Below are 17874 nucleotides of genomic sequence, written 5' to 3' on the forward strand. Positions count from 1 at the left end.
TTATTAGATATGGGATTGAGTGGGCACAATAAAACCACCATCAAGCAGTCACAGCTTGTGCAGACAGGTTGATGGTATTGATCTCACTATCCGTTTGGACATGGAGCCCAAGGGCAGGGATCTGAAGAGCAGCTCTCTGCCACGCTTCAAAAATAGGAGGACAAGATCATAAAAGTAGTTCAGTCAAGCAAATGGCTACCAGTCAATAATTCTCTTTTTACGACACTGATATCCACTTCATGCCTGAATCATTATTGAACTGGCTCCCAGGCACACAAGCAATGCTTGATATTGTGTCAACAAGACGGTTAAATTACTTTTATAAAGGCATATGCTAATATATATAATAAATATATAATATTTAATTTATTTTGAATTGATATTATGACTGTTGCCGGTCACTCTCTAATGGGGATTTAGGAGAAAACAAAACAGAAATTAAATAATACAATAGAGTTTGCTGCCCTCTTGTGACAACTGTTGAGGAAAAAAGCAAGATTATCTGCATGTTCGACCATTAAATCATTTTGTGGTTCATGAAACAGAATACAGAAATAATGAAATAATGTAAGAAATAATGTAAGAAATAATGTAATGATATATGAAAAATCTAAAACTACTTTTTCTCAAAATAAGATGAATAAGAGTCTTTTCATTAAGACAAATAGATATTGGTCAAATGGTGTTCTGTGTAATTGGCTAACAGCATTTTACATTAAAATGTGAAATATTTATATAACAATATAATATTAAGAAGTGAAAAAAAACCTAAAAGAATTACAACATTATTATTATATTATATTATATCATTCAATTAATCAATAAATAAATAGCAGAAAGGATTTTTAGGAAAAAAAAAAAATTGTTATGCATGTTGAGTAAAGTTAGTAAATATGATTTACAATCTAACATTAATCATCTGATTTAAAAAACTAAACCAAACTAAATAATAAAATAATTCTGAGATTATGTCATACTGAATAAATAAATAAATTTAAGGATTATTGAGAAGTTTAAATTTAGAAAAGTAATGAGTTAAAATTCTAATATATATATATATATATATATATATATATATATATATATATATATATATATATATATATATATATATATATATATATATATATACATATGAACATAAAAGATAACATTTAAACTGAATGAACAGAATGGATGTGTGAAGATCAGGAGTGAGGCTTTAAAGAAGGATCTCTTCAGATTATGACGTGCAGGCCTGTAGTTGGCCGAGAGGATGCTGAGCAGTCGGTGCATGGGTTATCGTTAAGATTAAAGCATGGCTGGTGAGTGATTGGTAAGCTCTGGTTATGTCTCTATGTTATCAGCTCTAATGGAATTACACTTTTAAGGTGTTTTTAAATTTTTTTTATTAAAGCAATCCTCTGCATGGATAGTCATAACAGTTGTGACAGAATCATACAGAACTCTGATTTTGTCATAAAGGAGTAAACCCTGTGGTAAGACATTTTACAATTTATCCTGAGAATATTACACCATTGTTATGATTCTTGTTAAAGATTAAATATACATTAAGTATGTGCAATATACGTGATGTGGCGAGCCTAAATAATATATAACATTCAGAAAGCGGTCTGTGAAATTGTCCTTTCTAATTAAGCCTGCCAGAAAAGGAGTCCACCAGACTGCAGAGATGAAAGTGAAATGGACAAAGTTAGGAATGGTTTTCTTTCTGCTTCTCTCCTTTGTAATGACGGGCTGTTTCATTTGGCAGTACAGCCTTCCCAAAGCAAAACCAGGTAAAATGATACAAATTAAAAGGGCTGCTGTACTGTAGAAAGATTTGGGAAGTGGCCATCAAACCTCAATGAATGGATGGCAAATTTATACTTAGAATAAAAGATGCGCTTTGCTCTCACAAATAGAAAATCTTGTTCTGGGTCTATTCTTTTATTATTTCTTTTTTAAAATGCCTAGATAACACTTACAGCATTAGGGAACATCCTTACATTTGGCTTTTTCGATCTCCTTGTGCTTAATTTCATCGTTTGTAAGAGATGTCTATAGATTACCCAGAGCGTGACATAGTAGCTTGTAGATTACTGTGCGCTGTAAAGCCTGATTATCACTGCGGGGGAAGGAAAAACAACTTAAATAAAATACATGTTTATGTACAGAACCCCATGCTCCATTACATGTCAAATGCACTATGTTATATAATGATAAATGTCATATGAGTGATTCGGGCATTAACATGTTGTTATTATCTTCAGTCACAATGTTTTGTGCCACCTTTAACTCAAAGTAGTTCATATATTTGTTGTTGTTGTGTCACAAGGACAGTATGTGTTTACACATATGAGTCATATCCTATATGATCTTTTTACTTTACAGTGGATATAAAATTAGCAAAAGAAGTAAAAGTGGAGAAGATGTGCCCACGTTTCCCTGAGCCTGTGCCATTGGAGCACCCGATTCCTGTCCTTATGGAAGCTCTGGACAAGGTCAGACCACTGAATTCAAATGATGAGTAGAAAATAGTAATTTACAAGTTCTTTCTGTTTAGATTCCTTAGACAAAAATATGTTTGACAACTATTACGAATATAATTTACTCTAGGTAGATGTGCTTTTGAGGACCAGCATTGATGCCAAAAAACTGCCAGCCATCTCTGCCATTGTAATATTTAATGATTCTGTATTGTGGAACGGGAACTTTGGCAGAAGGAATGGAAGTGACCCCACGTCTCCCCCAACAAATGAGTACACAGTTTACCGGTGGGTTAGAGTGGCTTTTCAAAGTTATGATTTGATGATTACGCTCTACATTCTTGTGCTTCAGGGCTTAGAGGTGATTCACATCTAATTAAAGCTTAAATTGATCCATCACAAAAACTGCTGTTTTGTTTAAAGGTCTAGAACTGGCAAGGTTTTCTCAATGTTTTTGTAACATTGATAGAATGTTCGTTCAAAGATGCACTGTAAAAAATGAATCACGGGTCTTGTAATTTTCACTAATAAAATTAAGGTGATAATTAAAAATAATGTGTAGATTTCATTAAAGAAATTGTGATTCAATGTTATATAGAAAATATTGAGGACCTTTTACTAATAAAACCAAGAGATAGGTTTTCTTCATTTTTTTTAAAGGACACTTAAGCAGTTTTGGTGCTTTAATTGAAGAACTGATAAAACAAAAAGTCAAACATAAACAGACCTTACTCAGAATCACAGACTTTTGAAAATCAACTTAAAATAAAAGAGCACATTTCACTAATTATACTGAATTCATTATGTCATCGGTTCATTAATTTAGGAGATTTCACATGATTTATTCAGGTAGATTCCATTTAAAAAATCAAGCCCGAAAAACGACTAAAAAATATGATGTGTAATATTGTTACCTTCATTTTTTTAAATTAAATAGCTTGTTCCATTTTTTACAGTGTATTAACTGGTCATTTTCAAAACATTAGCAAACATTATTTAAATCAACATTATTTTTAATCTAAATAGTTGAATGCTCATCTAAATTCTTTAAACGTTAAACTTTAGTTTGTTCGGAGAATATTCAAAAGTATCTTTCTCATAATGTTTGTAAAAGGATAAAAGAAACATGAAAAACTAGACAGTTTGAACTTTTGGTTAACATTCAGAAACAATGTTTTCGAAAAATAATGGAAATGTTAGCAAAACTTTCAAATGTATTTGAATGGTTGGCTAACTGTGCTATAATAGTGCAATGCAAAAATTAATTTCATACTAATAACAATACATTTTAATTTAAAAAGTTGATGCTCACCCCCTTAGAAATTCAAATGTAGTTATACATATTTCCATTATAAATATTAAGCATTATACACTTATGGCCCCTATGTGCTTCTTTTTAAGTGTTTTTTTATTTATTTTTGGATTTACCACTAAAGAATTGCAAGCCTGTCTAAAATCTTCCCCACCTTGATGCTGTACAAACTTTGGGAGGATGGAAAAGTGGATTCCTTGGATGACCCTCTGGGGAAGTATGTTAAGAACTTCACCATAAAAAACCCTCTGGGGAAAAGAATGGATCATGAACTCAAGTCCATCTCTGAAGGCATGAGCATTAGAGAGGCTCAAGTCCACGTCTCCTCAGTTACCCTGAGAAGGATGGCCAGTCAGCTGTCAGGTGAGGACCACAGTATCTGTAACTGACCTTGACGTGGTGTTTAGATCAATAAAAGATTATTAGCATGGGTATAATTAGGACTGTAAACATAAAGATCTATCCATCTATCTATCTATCTATCTGCATTATTCAATACTGGACACATCAACCTATATTTAATATTTAATTTAACATGTTTATTTCCCATTTCATTTTACATTACTTTTGCTGTTCACTTAATCTTTTACAACATTAAGAATTTAATGGCACTTTTAAATGTAATCTTTATCAAATATATCAATATTTCATCATGCACATTATTGTACTGGTGCAGCTCTCAAAATGACAGATTTTTAGTTTTCAGTGTTTTCATTTTTTATTTAACTGAGACAAAATAGAACATATTTTTAATATCTTCCATTTTTTGGTTAGCAGCAGCCATAACATGAAAATAATCAGCTTGAAAATGAATATTAATGCCTCTATCACTTTTACTTTTGAATGGCAAACTTCAGAATATTGAAATATCTTTGATAATGATTTTTTGATAAGGCTGATAAGGTAGCACTATATCAAATAAATAAAAATATGAAGGACTGGATATTTCTAATTCATAGTTCATTAATTATAGGTTTACCCAGGCGGCTCAGGGCGACTACTTTACTGTGGAAAGGCAACACTCAGGCTGCTGTGGATTTATTACAAGATGATGTTCTCGTGGCTGACCCTGGAACAAGGTAAGCTAGCACAAGTATATTTTCCTCTTCAAACTTGTATTGAGAGGATGTTTAATGAATGAAAAGAGGTGTAAATAATTGATGACAGCAGATGCAAGGAATGCATTTGTGGGTTCTCCCTGGAGGAAGTAATTCTAGTCCTCTGCTGTCCTCAGGTGCCACTACAGCAACCTGGCCTTCTCCCTGCTGGCCCACGTGATGGCAGAGAAGGTAGCGGGGATGGATTATCAGCGATGGGTGTCTGAAAATATCCTACAGCCGCTTACAATGGAGGACACTGGATTCGAAATCAACTCTCAAATAGAGAACCAAATGGCAATAGGAGTTTACTCAAGCGGGCGTCCCGCACCCCTCTGTGACCTCGGTTGGTATAGACCATCAGGGCAAATGTACTCCACACCTGCTGACATGGCCAAACTGGTGATGATGCTTCTGGGTGCATACCACCGCCCGGTTCTCCAGCCTGACACCCTCAAAACCATGTTAACTCCTCTGTTTCGCTGTGAAAAAAGTTACTTTGCAGATCAAACTGGCACACCTTGGGAGGTAAAAGAACAGTTGGACTATGACGTAATCCGCAAAGATGGAGATCTAGACGGTTATTCGGCCTCACTCTCCCTTGTTCCTCGCTTGAAGCTGGGGTTGGTCCTCCTAATGGCTGGAACCAAACCTGAAGATGAGGATCTTGTGGCTAAAGTCTACAGTTCACTCATTCCTGCCATGGAAAATGCCTTTAGAGATGCACCTCATGTTCTCATCCCTCCTCCGGACCCTGTTCCCTACATAGGTTACTTTAGTTATAGCAACATAACGTTCTATGAGATCAAAGCAGATGCAGATGGAGTGCTGTCTCTGGAGCAGACCGGACCTCAAGTAGACACCATGGTTCCCATGAAGCACAGAAGTTTGAAACTCAGTTATCTCCAGGATAGGGTCTTCAGGGTGGTGTTTGAGAAGGAATATCCCTGTCAGCTGAAAGTTAACGCTGCTTCTGTTTCGCTTGAATCTCAGGATGGACAGCTTTTTAACTTTTACATCTTTAACAAAAAGGGGCTCTCACCAGGTTTTGATGTCCCAGGGTTAAACACTTATAAAGTCACACGAATTCCCCGCAAACCGATTTTCAGCGGATGAAGAAATCAGTAGATTGAGCTTTTGAGTTGTTACGCTAAAAGGTGCTCTCTTTAAAGAAAGTGTCAAATTCTGAGGAACTTCAACCTCTGCATTTTACTAAACATGTGTCTAAGAGCTGAACGTATATGTAGAATACTTTTTTCCTATTGTTTTCATGGCATATCATTCAGGAATATCATGGCATCGACTGTCCTTTATGTGTGTTTCTAAAATGCTTGAACTGCATGTCTTAATTAAAAGTAAAGTGTGTGCCTTTCCTAAGCATTTGCACCTGTGCATCAGTTTCCAAGTACCCAATTTTGTGTGACCTTGATTTAGCTAGAGCATATTCCAATGTTGGTTTATACATACTATTTTACTTAAAATACAAACCATTGTAAAGGCTTGTTCACACCAAAGATGATTATTATAACAATAATTATAAAGTTTTTAAGCATTCTAATTCTATGAGAAAAGGGAAATCCATAAAACACACACACAAAAGATACGGACACAGAGAAACATTATCACTGGAATCACTTTCAAAACTATTTTCCCCAGCTGGTGAACACTGCAATAGACAACCAATCAGAATCCACCTGACATTTACATTTATCTGACGCTTTTATCCAAAGCGACTTACAATTGCTATATATGTCAGATGTCACACACCTCTGGAGCAACAAGGGGTTAAGTGTCTTGCTCAGGCACACACTGGCGTCTCACAGTAGATTCGAACCCAGGTCTCTTCAGACCAAAGGCATATGTCTTATCCACTGCACCAACACCACCCATTTAAAGGGGCAGATGACAAAACTGCAGCGTGTGATTAATAAAATGTTATTGTGAGTTGATGTGGATGCTAATACAGTTATATTTTTTCTTTATAGTTATCGTTCTTGGTGTGAACAGGCCTAATATTAGCACCTTGATTTTATCAATAATGTAAATGTTGCTTTTTTAAATCTATATACTGTACTCTTACACACTACTGTATATGCACTAAACAAACAAATCAAATAACACTCTAACAACCTAACAAATAACAACCTAAACAAATAAAATACATATACTTAACAATATAAGCTAAATGCATAAATGTTAATGTAATGTAAATATACATACATACATACATACATACATACATACATACATACACACATATATATATATATATATATATATATATATATATATATATATATATATATATATATATATATATATATATATATATATATATATATATATATACACACACTCTAATATACAAATGTGGGACGCTACATGTGTTTTGATTGTACCAGTAAATTTGTATTCTATAAGATCTGAGATGTTAATGTAATAATAACCAAATATATTTTCAAATGCACATTTAAACATTAAGAGAACATTTTTGGGGACATTAACAAAACATTATTATAATATAGAATCATTGTTGCACTCTACACTGTTGGAGAACAGGATATACTGTACTTTAGAAATGAATTGTGACTAACCAACTGAAAATGCATTTAGTTGTGCACACAGTCCTTAACATTTGAGCTAACATATGGTCTTGCTGAGATTAACACTAGCTCTAATCCGCTGTCATTGCTGTGTTGTTTCTTTGAAATCAAGTCTTGAGGATACTGAAAATCAAGCTGTACATAACTGTTGACCTACAAATCTCCAAAAATCTATATGTTAGAGTGAAGTTCTCAGGTAACCATAAATTGAGCAACTGAAAAATATGTGACTTGGAATATTGTATTTTGTCTTTCTGTTATCCAGCAAAATAAAATTGTATAAAATTGTAAATAATCTTACATTTTATTATAACAAAGGATGCAGTTTCACTTTTTAAATCTTTCGAATCAGGGTGAAAATAAAATAAACAAACACTTTAGACTGAGCACAGAAGTCCATTCAATGATTAAAATTTATGTAAACACACACAGACACAGACACAGACACAGACACACACACAGACACACACACACACACACACACACGCACACACACACACACAAACATTGTTACCAGCAATTCCATGTACCATGCAAGATTTGGCAAAAGAAAAGAATAGCTTTAACATTAATACAGTTGTACTAATTAATAGGCTAACTGATTGTGATTGAGCTCAATTTATCTATGGAGTCAAACAGACTATTCCTTTTATGGATACAAAAGTGTCGAAAGTGTGTGTGGCTATAAGAAAGCATTTTTAATTTATAAATTATTACTACATTATGATAATTATCCTGCATATAGAGGCTAGTCCAAAAATAGGTCAGTCTGGAGTTTTTCCCATTTCTCATGAGCTGAACTGTGTGACGCGAGATGTCACTGTAACAGCACAAATCGGGGCTAAACCGCTCCACAAACACCGAAAGGTTTGCATATTTTATATACAGCGGTAGCACTTAACCCGCATTTTTATCTAAACCATTCCTTGGCTGTTACAGCGTTTATTACTATATTCTTGGCTGACATCCAAGTAGGTTATGAATTCCGCACAGTGCATTCCGTACACACTCGTTGCAAATTCCACTCGCCGAAGTGACACGAAAACACCCGAAGTAAAACGAATTCTCGGTCCTGTAGGACTGCCGGAGGCGGCCACAGCGCCATGTTGAACGGAATCATCACACTCCGTGGAAATACTCTCGTCAAAGAGCAGTTGTAAACAAAGTGTTCTTCATTTTCCAAAGGGACATTTTTCAAGATCGCCCTGGCAAGAAGAGGCCAACTAGATCCTCGGAAACCCCGGCAGGGGAGGGGGTACAGCCCCCAACCTTCAGCAATGAAGATAAACCACAATAAGCGCGAACGATAGCTGGCTAACTTTATCAATAACCTGTTAGCTAAAGCTTTTCTATCCGCTCAGACACCGGCAACCTTATCTTAAAAGGCCCGGTGTTGACCTAACTCGGCAGCAATATATATATATATTTTTTACATGCACAGTTTAGCCGCTAGATAATTTATTATTGTAAATATATGTAAAGCCCTGCGTTCGTTTTGTTTTTATTTGCGATGAGTTTGCCGCCGAAAGCGGTGCCGAAACCAGCCTCTGCCTCCGCCGCTGGACCTGGAACGGGACCGTCACCCTCGAGTCAGCTGCGGTCCACCCTGACACCAGGACCGCTAACGTTACCGCCGGGGACACAGGTGCTTCAACAGCCGCCGACACAGTATCCTTCTCTGAAAGCATCTTCTTCCAACACAAACCTTTATCTGTTGTTGTGTTTAAAAACCCATTTTTAAACACCATAGGCATTTCGATTAGGTGTGCATGTGATGCCCGAAACTGCTGTCTAGGCTGGGCGGGCCACTAGGTTTTGACAGCGCTGGAGTGTGTTGGACTGTGTGCCGCATAACTTTATGTTTGATTTGGTTTGGCTCTGGCTTAAGTCTGGTTTTGTCTCTTAACAAGCTATTATTGAAGTAACATTGTTTATGTGGCTGTCAAACAGCAGCCGGTTTGCGTGACAGTGCTAAAGCTAGCTCTCTTTTTCTGTCTTGCTTAAGAAATAAGATAGCGCATTTAAATGATATTTAAATAATTATTTCAAGATTTTCTCACTCTTTATGTTGTTATAAACCAGTGATTGAATATCCGCAGCGAAACACGTGAGAAATGTTAGTCAGGATGACAGCCTCTGTCACCATTCACTTTCATTGCATCGGTTTCAACACACTAATAGTGAATGGTGACTGAAACTGTCATTCTGACTAAAAATCTCACAAGGCTTAGTAAATTATGACATATTTATTAATTTATTATTATTATTTTATGAACTATCCCTTTAATCCAAGACACCACGTGTGAATTGGGTAAACTAATATGACCAAACTTACCTTGTTGATTAATTGCAGTGTATTAAGAAGACACAGTACATGTTTGGTTTTACAGGTTTGTATTATGCAGATGAGGCATTTAATGAAAGCCAAGATCATGTTTCATGTTTCATTTTGTTGTCATATTAAAGAGTGTTTGGGGTATGTCTTATCACTCAGAAAATAAATTAGACGGTCCATGTTATATAAAGGCAGATGATATACAAACTCCTCTGTAAAAACCTTCAGAATATAGATTCTGTAAAATTTGGTGTATGTAGGTGCTCCTGAAGTGTAGATTTGTGGTTCAGGACATTATATTATTTATTTATTTAGTTATGGAGAAAACTGCCTTTAAATATTATTATGCATTTAAATGCATGATATTATGCAAATTTAGTGCAATTTAGATGAAGTGTATACTCAAATGTTTATTTTGGAGGGTGCATTAAAAAAAACATTGGCCTGTAGTGTCTTGCCTTAAAGGGGTTCTTTCACCCAAAACATTTAATTCTGTCCCTCAAGTTGTTCAAATACTATGGAATTCAATGGTCACCACCATCAACCGTTTGGTTACCAACATTTTTCAGCGTGTCGTCTTTTGTGTTCAATAGAAGACAGACACTCATAAATGTTTAGAACAACTTGATGCTGAATAAATTATGACATAATTTTAATTTTTGGGTGAACTAAAACATTTTAAGATTATTTCACATCTTGGTAAGCTGTAAGAATGCAATGCTTCCCACATATACCACTTATTTCTCTTCCTGACAGTAAGGTAGGGTGGACTAAACAGTGTTCAGGTTATGTTTTTCCACAGAGATAAACTGTAATACTTTTGCTTGCCCTTATTGTCTTGTTGATATTTCTTAATGGCATTAAAAAGCTTAACGCCCTTCTGTTGTAACTGTCCGTGCCCCTCTGTCAACATCTCGGTTCCAGGAAAAACAAGTTGCTGTTTGACTGTGTGGGTTTATAGGGTAGTTTTTGCCTATCTGACTTCTAGAACTTCCACTTGTCATCACAAGCAAGTAAACAATTTGACGTGTTGGTCTACTATTTGCAGTGGGTCACTTAAATCCATCTAATTGTTTTTGGGAGTTGAATAACAGGGCTAAAGACTAAATTAGACTGTGTACATGGGAAAATAGTGCTAACAATGCATAATAATACAGTCAGAGACAATAATGGCTCTCTCTAGGTCTTTTTTTTTTTTTTTTTTTAGTTATTTTGTGAGATTCCCCAAACGCATTTACAGTTAATGCTTTTGGTTTCTTTCTTCTTTTTTTTTGACTATGTAAAAAAAATGGACTGGTTTCATTTACTTGTTCATTGACAGGAAACCTACTTGCAAATATTTCCTAGCTGAGAACTATCTGCTACAAACTCTTGCATGAGATCAGCCTAAGCATTCTTATATGCTTCTTATAACAACATGTTAGTTTATATTTGGAGTAATTTTTTTCATGTAGCGCTCTGGTGTATATTTAGACCATGATGCGTTGCATAGCTTTTTAGAGTGTTTTAAGCTATTGAGGATCATTTTGAAGCAGAACACAGAGAAAACAACTGTGACACTGCAAATGTAAATCTTAGTAAATGAGACTGTAGCACTAAAAAAATCATCTGTAACCTATAAGCCAGTTGAAACTGTGACTGTAAAAGGTTGACATGGTTTTAAGCCTGAGATTACTGCAAACGTTTCATGGCAGGGCGCCAAAGGAAAGTTAAATTGAGTAACTAGCTCTTGTTTTACAGTAAGCTGTCCATTATCTCTGTTTGAACTCTCTCTGCTTGTATGTGCCTGTGGTGCAGTGGAGGAGGAAGGGTTTCTCTGCCCTCTTAACTGTATTCTGGTTGTAGATACAGAACTGAGGCGGCACGGCTCTGCTGCTGGGGTGGAGATGGAAGATGCATCTCCATCCTCTGTACTCCAGCAGCATGTTAATACACAATCAGCTTCTCGTGTATGACTACCTTGTTGCAACAGATGATGATTTTCACTGTTACTAGAACATCATTTCTTTGAGGAATGGCACAGCATGGCTCCATCATTCAAAAGACACTGTTTATTCAGTAATGTGAAGTATGGTTGATACATGGAGGAATTTTGAGGACAGTTTTGAGCAGAGTTATGTAAAGTTTGCATGTTTTTTTCCGGTGTGGCTGGAGGTTGTTAACGCTGATGGGAGCTGGCATGTCTTGACAGCAACAGGGAAACACTGCAAAATGAGTTATGGGGTAGAGTTTCTTTCAGAGTGGTCACTTCTTTTTGAAGACACGTGTGGAAAGTTTCACAGGGTCAGTTGATGGCTAGATATTGGGCCCAGAACTGGTTGTCATTACTTTTGTTGATTGTTGTTTATGTTTTTTTAAGTGTTGCAAACCTAGGTGTTTGTACTTCTGTGATGTATTGAATATTGTTGTTTAAGATATTTACACATTTTATTGGTCCATGCTTTCCTAGGGAATCAAACCGGTGACCTCGGTGTGGTTAGCAAAAATGTTTACTGTTTGGGCAACAGGAATGTGTCACTTATACTCATTTAAATATCAAAACATATTTAAATCAGCTAAATTAAATCATGATAAAAATGTATATATTTTTTATTGATAGTATGTGTTAATTAAAATTTTATTTTAAAAGCATATAATCTGCATATTTAAATACAATATCCAAAGTGAAGTTATGTGTTTGTATAAATGGTTTGTGATGTCATTTAGAATGGGTTGAAAGTGAAAAAAGTTATCTTTTTGTAAAGTGTAACTGTATATTTCTAGCTGTTTGTGCTTAAAATTGTTTAAAATTTCTGTAACGTTTTTTTTCTGAAATATATATATATATATATATATATATATATATATATATATATATATATATATATATATATATATATACACGTAGCAGTTCAAATGTTTGGGATCTGTAATTTTTTTAAAGAAGTTAATACTTTTATTCAGTAAGGATGCATTAAATTGATTAAAAGTGACAGTAAAAAATGCAACATTGTTACAAAAAATGTATATATTTTAAATAAATGCTGTTCTTTTGAACTTTTTGTTTGTCAGAGAATCCTGAAAAAATTTATAAATGCATCATGGTTTCCACAAAAATATCAACCAGCAAAACTGTTTTAAACAATGATAATAATATGAAATGTTTTGCACCGAATCAGCATATTAGAATGATTTCCGATACTGATGACTGGAGTAATGATGCTAAAAATTCATCTGGAATACATTTTAAAGTTGTAATAATATTTTTACTAGTAGTAATAGTAATAATAGTTGTTTATTTTTCATGTGGATAAATTTCATCTGCTTGATTCTGTCAGCTCTTTTCATTTTAATGTCACTGCGCTTGAACAGTTTCCTTCATGCATCATGTGTGTTTTCCCACCTTGTTGCTGTGTTGGGTCTTAAATAATTTCTGCCTCAGAGTTTTCCTTAATATCCCCTCTAGGAACCCAAGAGTGCCCCCGGAAGAGCGAATCTTCCCCGTCACTGCTTTTTACAGTGTAAGTTGAACGCTCCGTTATCTTCGCTGACTTTCACATCTAGATATGAATCTGTCATCATGGGGGCTCCACCTGAGGGCTGTCCCTTTTGCTTTAGTTATATTAAAGGGGTTATGACATGTCGGGATCCTTTGGCAGTGTATACAAACATGTTGTTTTTCCACAGCCAGAAACAGCACATCATCTGCCTGCGATCTTATTGTAAACCACTAGCCTAGTCCTTCAGACCCACTCGATGCATGTCTGTGGACACCTGTGGCCGTGACAATGATGCAATGATGCAAAAATATTGTATGATTGCTTTGACTCAAACTTGGGATCAGACCACCCTTCTGTCCCTCAGATGTCTTATAACATTGAATTATCTAACTCCTTACCGCAGTGCATTTGAGTCATCAACATGAGGACCACCAAGTGTATGGGTGGAAGCTGTTTACTGCTGTAGCTGAGTAATGATTCAGGAGAGCAGGATTCATTTTTTCTTTTAAAAAAGTTTACTGGTAGTGTATATTCTGTTACTGGAAGTGAGGAAAAATCATGACATTAGTAATAATAAAAAATAAAATAAAAAAATAAAAAAATTTAATAAAAAAATTCCATGATTTTGAGAGCACTAATAATAAAAACCTCAATAATAAAAACTAATAATAAAAAGTGTATTGTTTATATATATATATATATATATATATATATATATATATATATATATATATATATATATATATATATATATATATATATATATATATATATATATATATATATTACAGACCAAAAGTTTGGACACACCTTCTCATTCAAAGAGTTTTCTTTATTTTCATGACTATGAAAATTGTAGATTCACACTAAAGGCATCAAAACTATGAAATTAACACATCTGGAATTATATACATAACAAAAAAGTGTCAAACAACTGAAAATATGTCATATTGTAGGTTCTTCAAAGTAGCCACCTTTTGCTTTGATTACTGCTTTGCACACTCTTGGCTTCAGCTTCAAGAGGTAGTCACCTGAAATGGTCTTCCAACAGTCTTGAAGGAGTTCCCCGAGAGATGCTTAGCACTTGTTGGCCCTTTTGCCTTCTGTCTGCGGTCCAGCTCACCCCTAAACCATCTCCATTGGGTTCAGGTCTGGTGACTGTGGAGGCCAGGTCATCTGGCGCAGCACCCCATCACTCTCCTTCTTGGTCAAATAGCCCTTGATGCCTTCAGTGTGACTCTACATTTTTATAGTCATGAAAATAAAATAAAACTCTTTAAATGAGCAGGTGTGTCCAAACTTTTGGTCTGTACTGTATATAAAACAAAGTACGTTATATATTTTAGAATTATTGTAAAAATACCACAAAAAGTCAGACATGGATACAAATGGCCAAATTGCAGTTTTCTAAAATAAAATTTCTTTATATATTTGTCACAACTAGAGAGCATGCCAAGTGTTTTATATTTGCCCCAGAAGGCAAATAAATAGATTTCTGACAGCAGGCTGGACTGACATGAGGTTGAGTGAGCAGGACTGATGATGTTTGAACATGTAATGTTGTACTGTAATGAGGGAAGTAGAAGGTTGGGGTGATTTTTTTATTTGTATTTTGAGGAGCTGGTCTTTCTCCTGTGTTGGGTCAGAAAGCCCCTCGTTCTGGGAGCCATAGGGCTGCGTGTTTGATCTCACCCACCCTCTTTTAGCACAGAAGCACCCCACCCTGGAAAAGCCCAGGCTGCTGGGTAAGCTGTGTAATCTCTGCAATAAGTGGGTCATTCTCCACCTGCTGATGTTGCCTGGGAAAGCCAGGAAGCCAGTCCTGAAATTTCAGGTGTTTAGTTCAGACTGAATGATTGTCATTGAATACGGATGCTGTACAACCGTGGCAAAGATGTTTGTTTTACTGTAAGCTTCCAGATGAACACGTCTGGCTCATAGATGACCGTTCTTTAGCCCTCACAGTAGGTAAAAACAGGCCACTCTCTGTTTAAAAACCTTTGATCTGCGAGGAAGACGACGGGATTGCAGGTTTCTTGTTTTCTTTAATGAGTTATGGAATGGCTCGGCCTGCAGTCTCTCGCCGTGCAACCACCAAGTTAATCTCATTTTCAGTTTCTGGCCTGCATTTACAATTTATAATTACAGCAGCAACTTTAAAAATCCAGGGAGAACTGACAATGAAACTGCTCTCTCTCATATGCCTGTATAAGCAACGATAACAGACCATAGATGCTGTTGCTGCTGCTGTAATGAGTATTCAGGAGAGTTTATGCAGTGGCTGAATGCTATCTATGTAAGCAGAGCATGTTTGTTGTAATAGAAAGAACCTGTCTACTAGATGTAGTTTAGAGAACACAGGATGAAGGCTAATTTCTATTGTTTAATACTTATTTCGGCTTTGTTCACAGTCTGACCATGAGGAAAGCTGCCTCAAACTATAGTATTTAAATAAATAAAAAATTTTAATTAATGCATTAGGATTTGCTTTCTTAATGCATGTTTCTGGTATTACTGAGCATGATTCATCAGTTTTTGTCTTTCATGGAAATGTAATATAATCTGAAACGAAGTAAAGCCGCATGATGACATCCTTAGTTGTTTGATGACATCAAGGCTGTGGGTGTGGGAATGTGATCTTAACCAATAGCCAAATAGCTATGTATTTGTTTTGCAGGTAATATACACTACTGCTCAAAAGTTTGGGATCTGTAAGAATATATATATATATATATATATATATTTTTAGAAATTAACACATTAATTTCTTAGAAATATGTTTTTCTTATTATATTGATAATAGCATTATTGTTTTTACTGTATTTTTCATCAAATAAATGCAGCCTTGGTGGGCATAAAAGACTTCTTTCAAAAAAACAACAACAAACTTGGACCGTGGTGTAGCTTCTCTTAAAATCAAATTTAATAAATTGTGGTAAACTTTAATGTACAAAAAGTTATGACAATAACAAATAAAGATATAAAAAAACACACAACAACAAAATATCATTCAAATGTTCAGAGCTAGCCCTCTAAACGTACTTTTTGGTTCCTTCTGGTTTTCCTGGTTCGGTCACTTTCTAATGCCCTCTTCCTTTCATGTTGTTACCAAATAAAACATTATTCAGCATCTTGAGTTACAAAAATAAGGGGGATTGTTAATGTAATTTCATGCTGACTTTAAAAACAGTAATTATTGTTTTGTCCAGCTCTTCAGTGTTGACACCGTTTTCCCTTTGTTTTCTTGGGTGCAGAGACCCCCTGGCCCCCTATATACAGCACATGAAATCAACAAGGGACACCCTAACCTAGCGGCCACTCCGTCGGGTCTTGCCTCCTCCCCTGGACTCTCTCAGGTATCAGCTTCAACAATATCCACTGCGCATCTGTATGGTCCCCCTAAAGGCTGGGAGGCAGGAGGAGGGGTGAGTGCACCCGCACAACTGCCTGAGTCTTTCTGTCTGTCTAAATGTGTCGTTTTATGTGTTTGTATGCCTTGTAGCGCAGGGCAATATATTGAATATTTGTAATATTGTTATAGTATAAATAAAAGTAAGCAACATTGTGACCCCTGCAGACATATTATTGCAATTTTAATTTGACAGTTAAGTTTTTAAAGAGATGAAAATTTTGACATCATTTACTCATCCTCATGTCCTCCCATAAGGGTTTCATTCATCTTCGAAAAACACATTTTTAATGAAACCTAAGAGATTACTATACTTCCATCGAAAATCTATTCCACCAAAAATACTACATAAAAAAAGCTAATGCGTAGCTGTTATGATAATGAATATAGTCAAAAGGCTCAAAATACTGAGAAACAAAATATTACGTTTGGCTATATTGGTCAGCCCTAATGCCTGCCACCATTAATCAGCACATCAGTGTTTGGATCTTGTTTCTCACAGGTACATTACACACAGATAGATGGTCTTTAGAGGTCAGATGGAAAGAATTCCACATAATAGGATGCAGATACCAAATATTTCTTTTGACAAACATGATATAAATAATTGATTTCTGTGGTAAATCATTTTTGATCTCTAGTAACACTGATTTCTTAGACAGGATGTAAAGCCTAGTGTGTTTGCTTGAGTTAAGATGGATTTGATTTTGATATTATTTTTGCACTCAGCAAATATTTGTTTGAGACCTGAGCAGATAGGATTGTAAGTTTACATAATCTTTGGAAACCTGCTGTGCTTGCTATCAAACAGAAAGCAGTGCATCTTACTGTGATGGTAAAATAAAGCTAGCAAACTAAGAAGATGCTTGACGTATACCGTATGTTCCGGACTATAAGTCGCACTTTTTTTCATAGTTTGGCTGGTCCTGCGACTTATAGTCAGGTGCGACTTATTTATAAAAATTATTTTGACATGAACCAAGAGAAAACATTACCGTCTCCAGCCGCTAGAGGGCGCCCTCTAGTGGCTGCAGACGTTAATGTATTCTCTTGGTTCTAAATAAATGCGACTTATAGTCCAGTGCAACTTATATATGTTTTTTTCCTCATCATGACGTATTTTTGGACTGATGCGACTTATACTCAGGTGCGACTTATAGTCCGAAAAATA

General features: G+C 35.4%; 2 protein-coding genes across 7 annotated transcripts in view; both read left to right on the forward strand.

The window, feature by feature from the left end:
• The first annotated feature begins 1308 nt into the window (after window positions 1-1308).
• LOC127945190 (putative beta-lactamase-like 1) lies at window positions 1309-7134 on the forward strand. 2 transcript variants are annotated; one of them, XM_052541806.1, is made up of 7 exons: window positions 1309-1478; window positions 1640-1778; window positions 2374-2483; window positions 2599-2756; window positions 3905-4143; window positions 4754-4859; window positions 5015-7134. In XM_052541806.1, the coding sequence occupies exons 2-7, from the start codon at window positions 1673-1675 to the stop codon at window positions 5991-5993; spliced, it is 1698 nt and encodes a 565-aa protein (XP_052397766.1). In that variant the 5' UTR covers window positions 1309-1478; window positions 1640-1672; the 3' UTR covers window positions 5994-7134. The 2 variants fall into 2 exon arrangements, with proteins under 2 accessions (XP_052397766.1, XP_052397767.1); XM_052541807.1 differs by lacking the exon at window positions 1309-1478 and having other exon boundaries at window positions 1516-1778.
• Window positions 7135-8527: 1393 nt separating this feature from the next.
• Window positions 8528-17874, forward strand: part of LOC127944899 (eukaryotic translation initiation factor 4 gamma 3) — a 38572-nt gene continuing 29225 nt past the window's right edge. Inside the window, exons 1-3 of one of the 5 annotated variants that reach the window (XM_052541310.1) lie at window positions 8528-9148; window positions 13261-13315; window positions 16549-16719. In XM_052541310.1, the coding sequence (XP_052397270.1) occupies window positions 8991-9148; window positions 13261-13315; window positions 16549-16719 (384 nt within the window). In that variant the 5' untranslated portion in view covers window positions 8528-8990. The remainder of the gene's footprint in view (window positions 9149-13260; window positions 13316-16548; window positions 16720-17874) is intronic. The other 4 variants (XM_052541309.1, XM_052541311.1, XM_052541313.1 and 1 more) reach the window with 4 other exon arrangements.

This window comes from Carassius gibelio, chromosome A23, assembly GCF_023724105.1.
Source record: "Carassius gibelio isolate Cgi1373 ecotype wild population from Czech Republic chromosome A23, carGib1.2-hapl.c, whole genome shotgun sequence".
In the NCBI taxonomy this organism is placed as follows: domain Eukaryota; kingdom Metazoa; phylum Chordata; class Actinopteri; order Cypriniformes; family Cyprinidae; genus Carassius; species Carassius gibelio.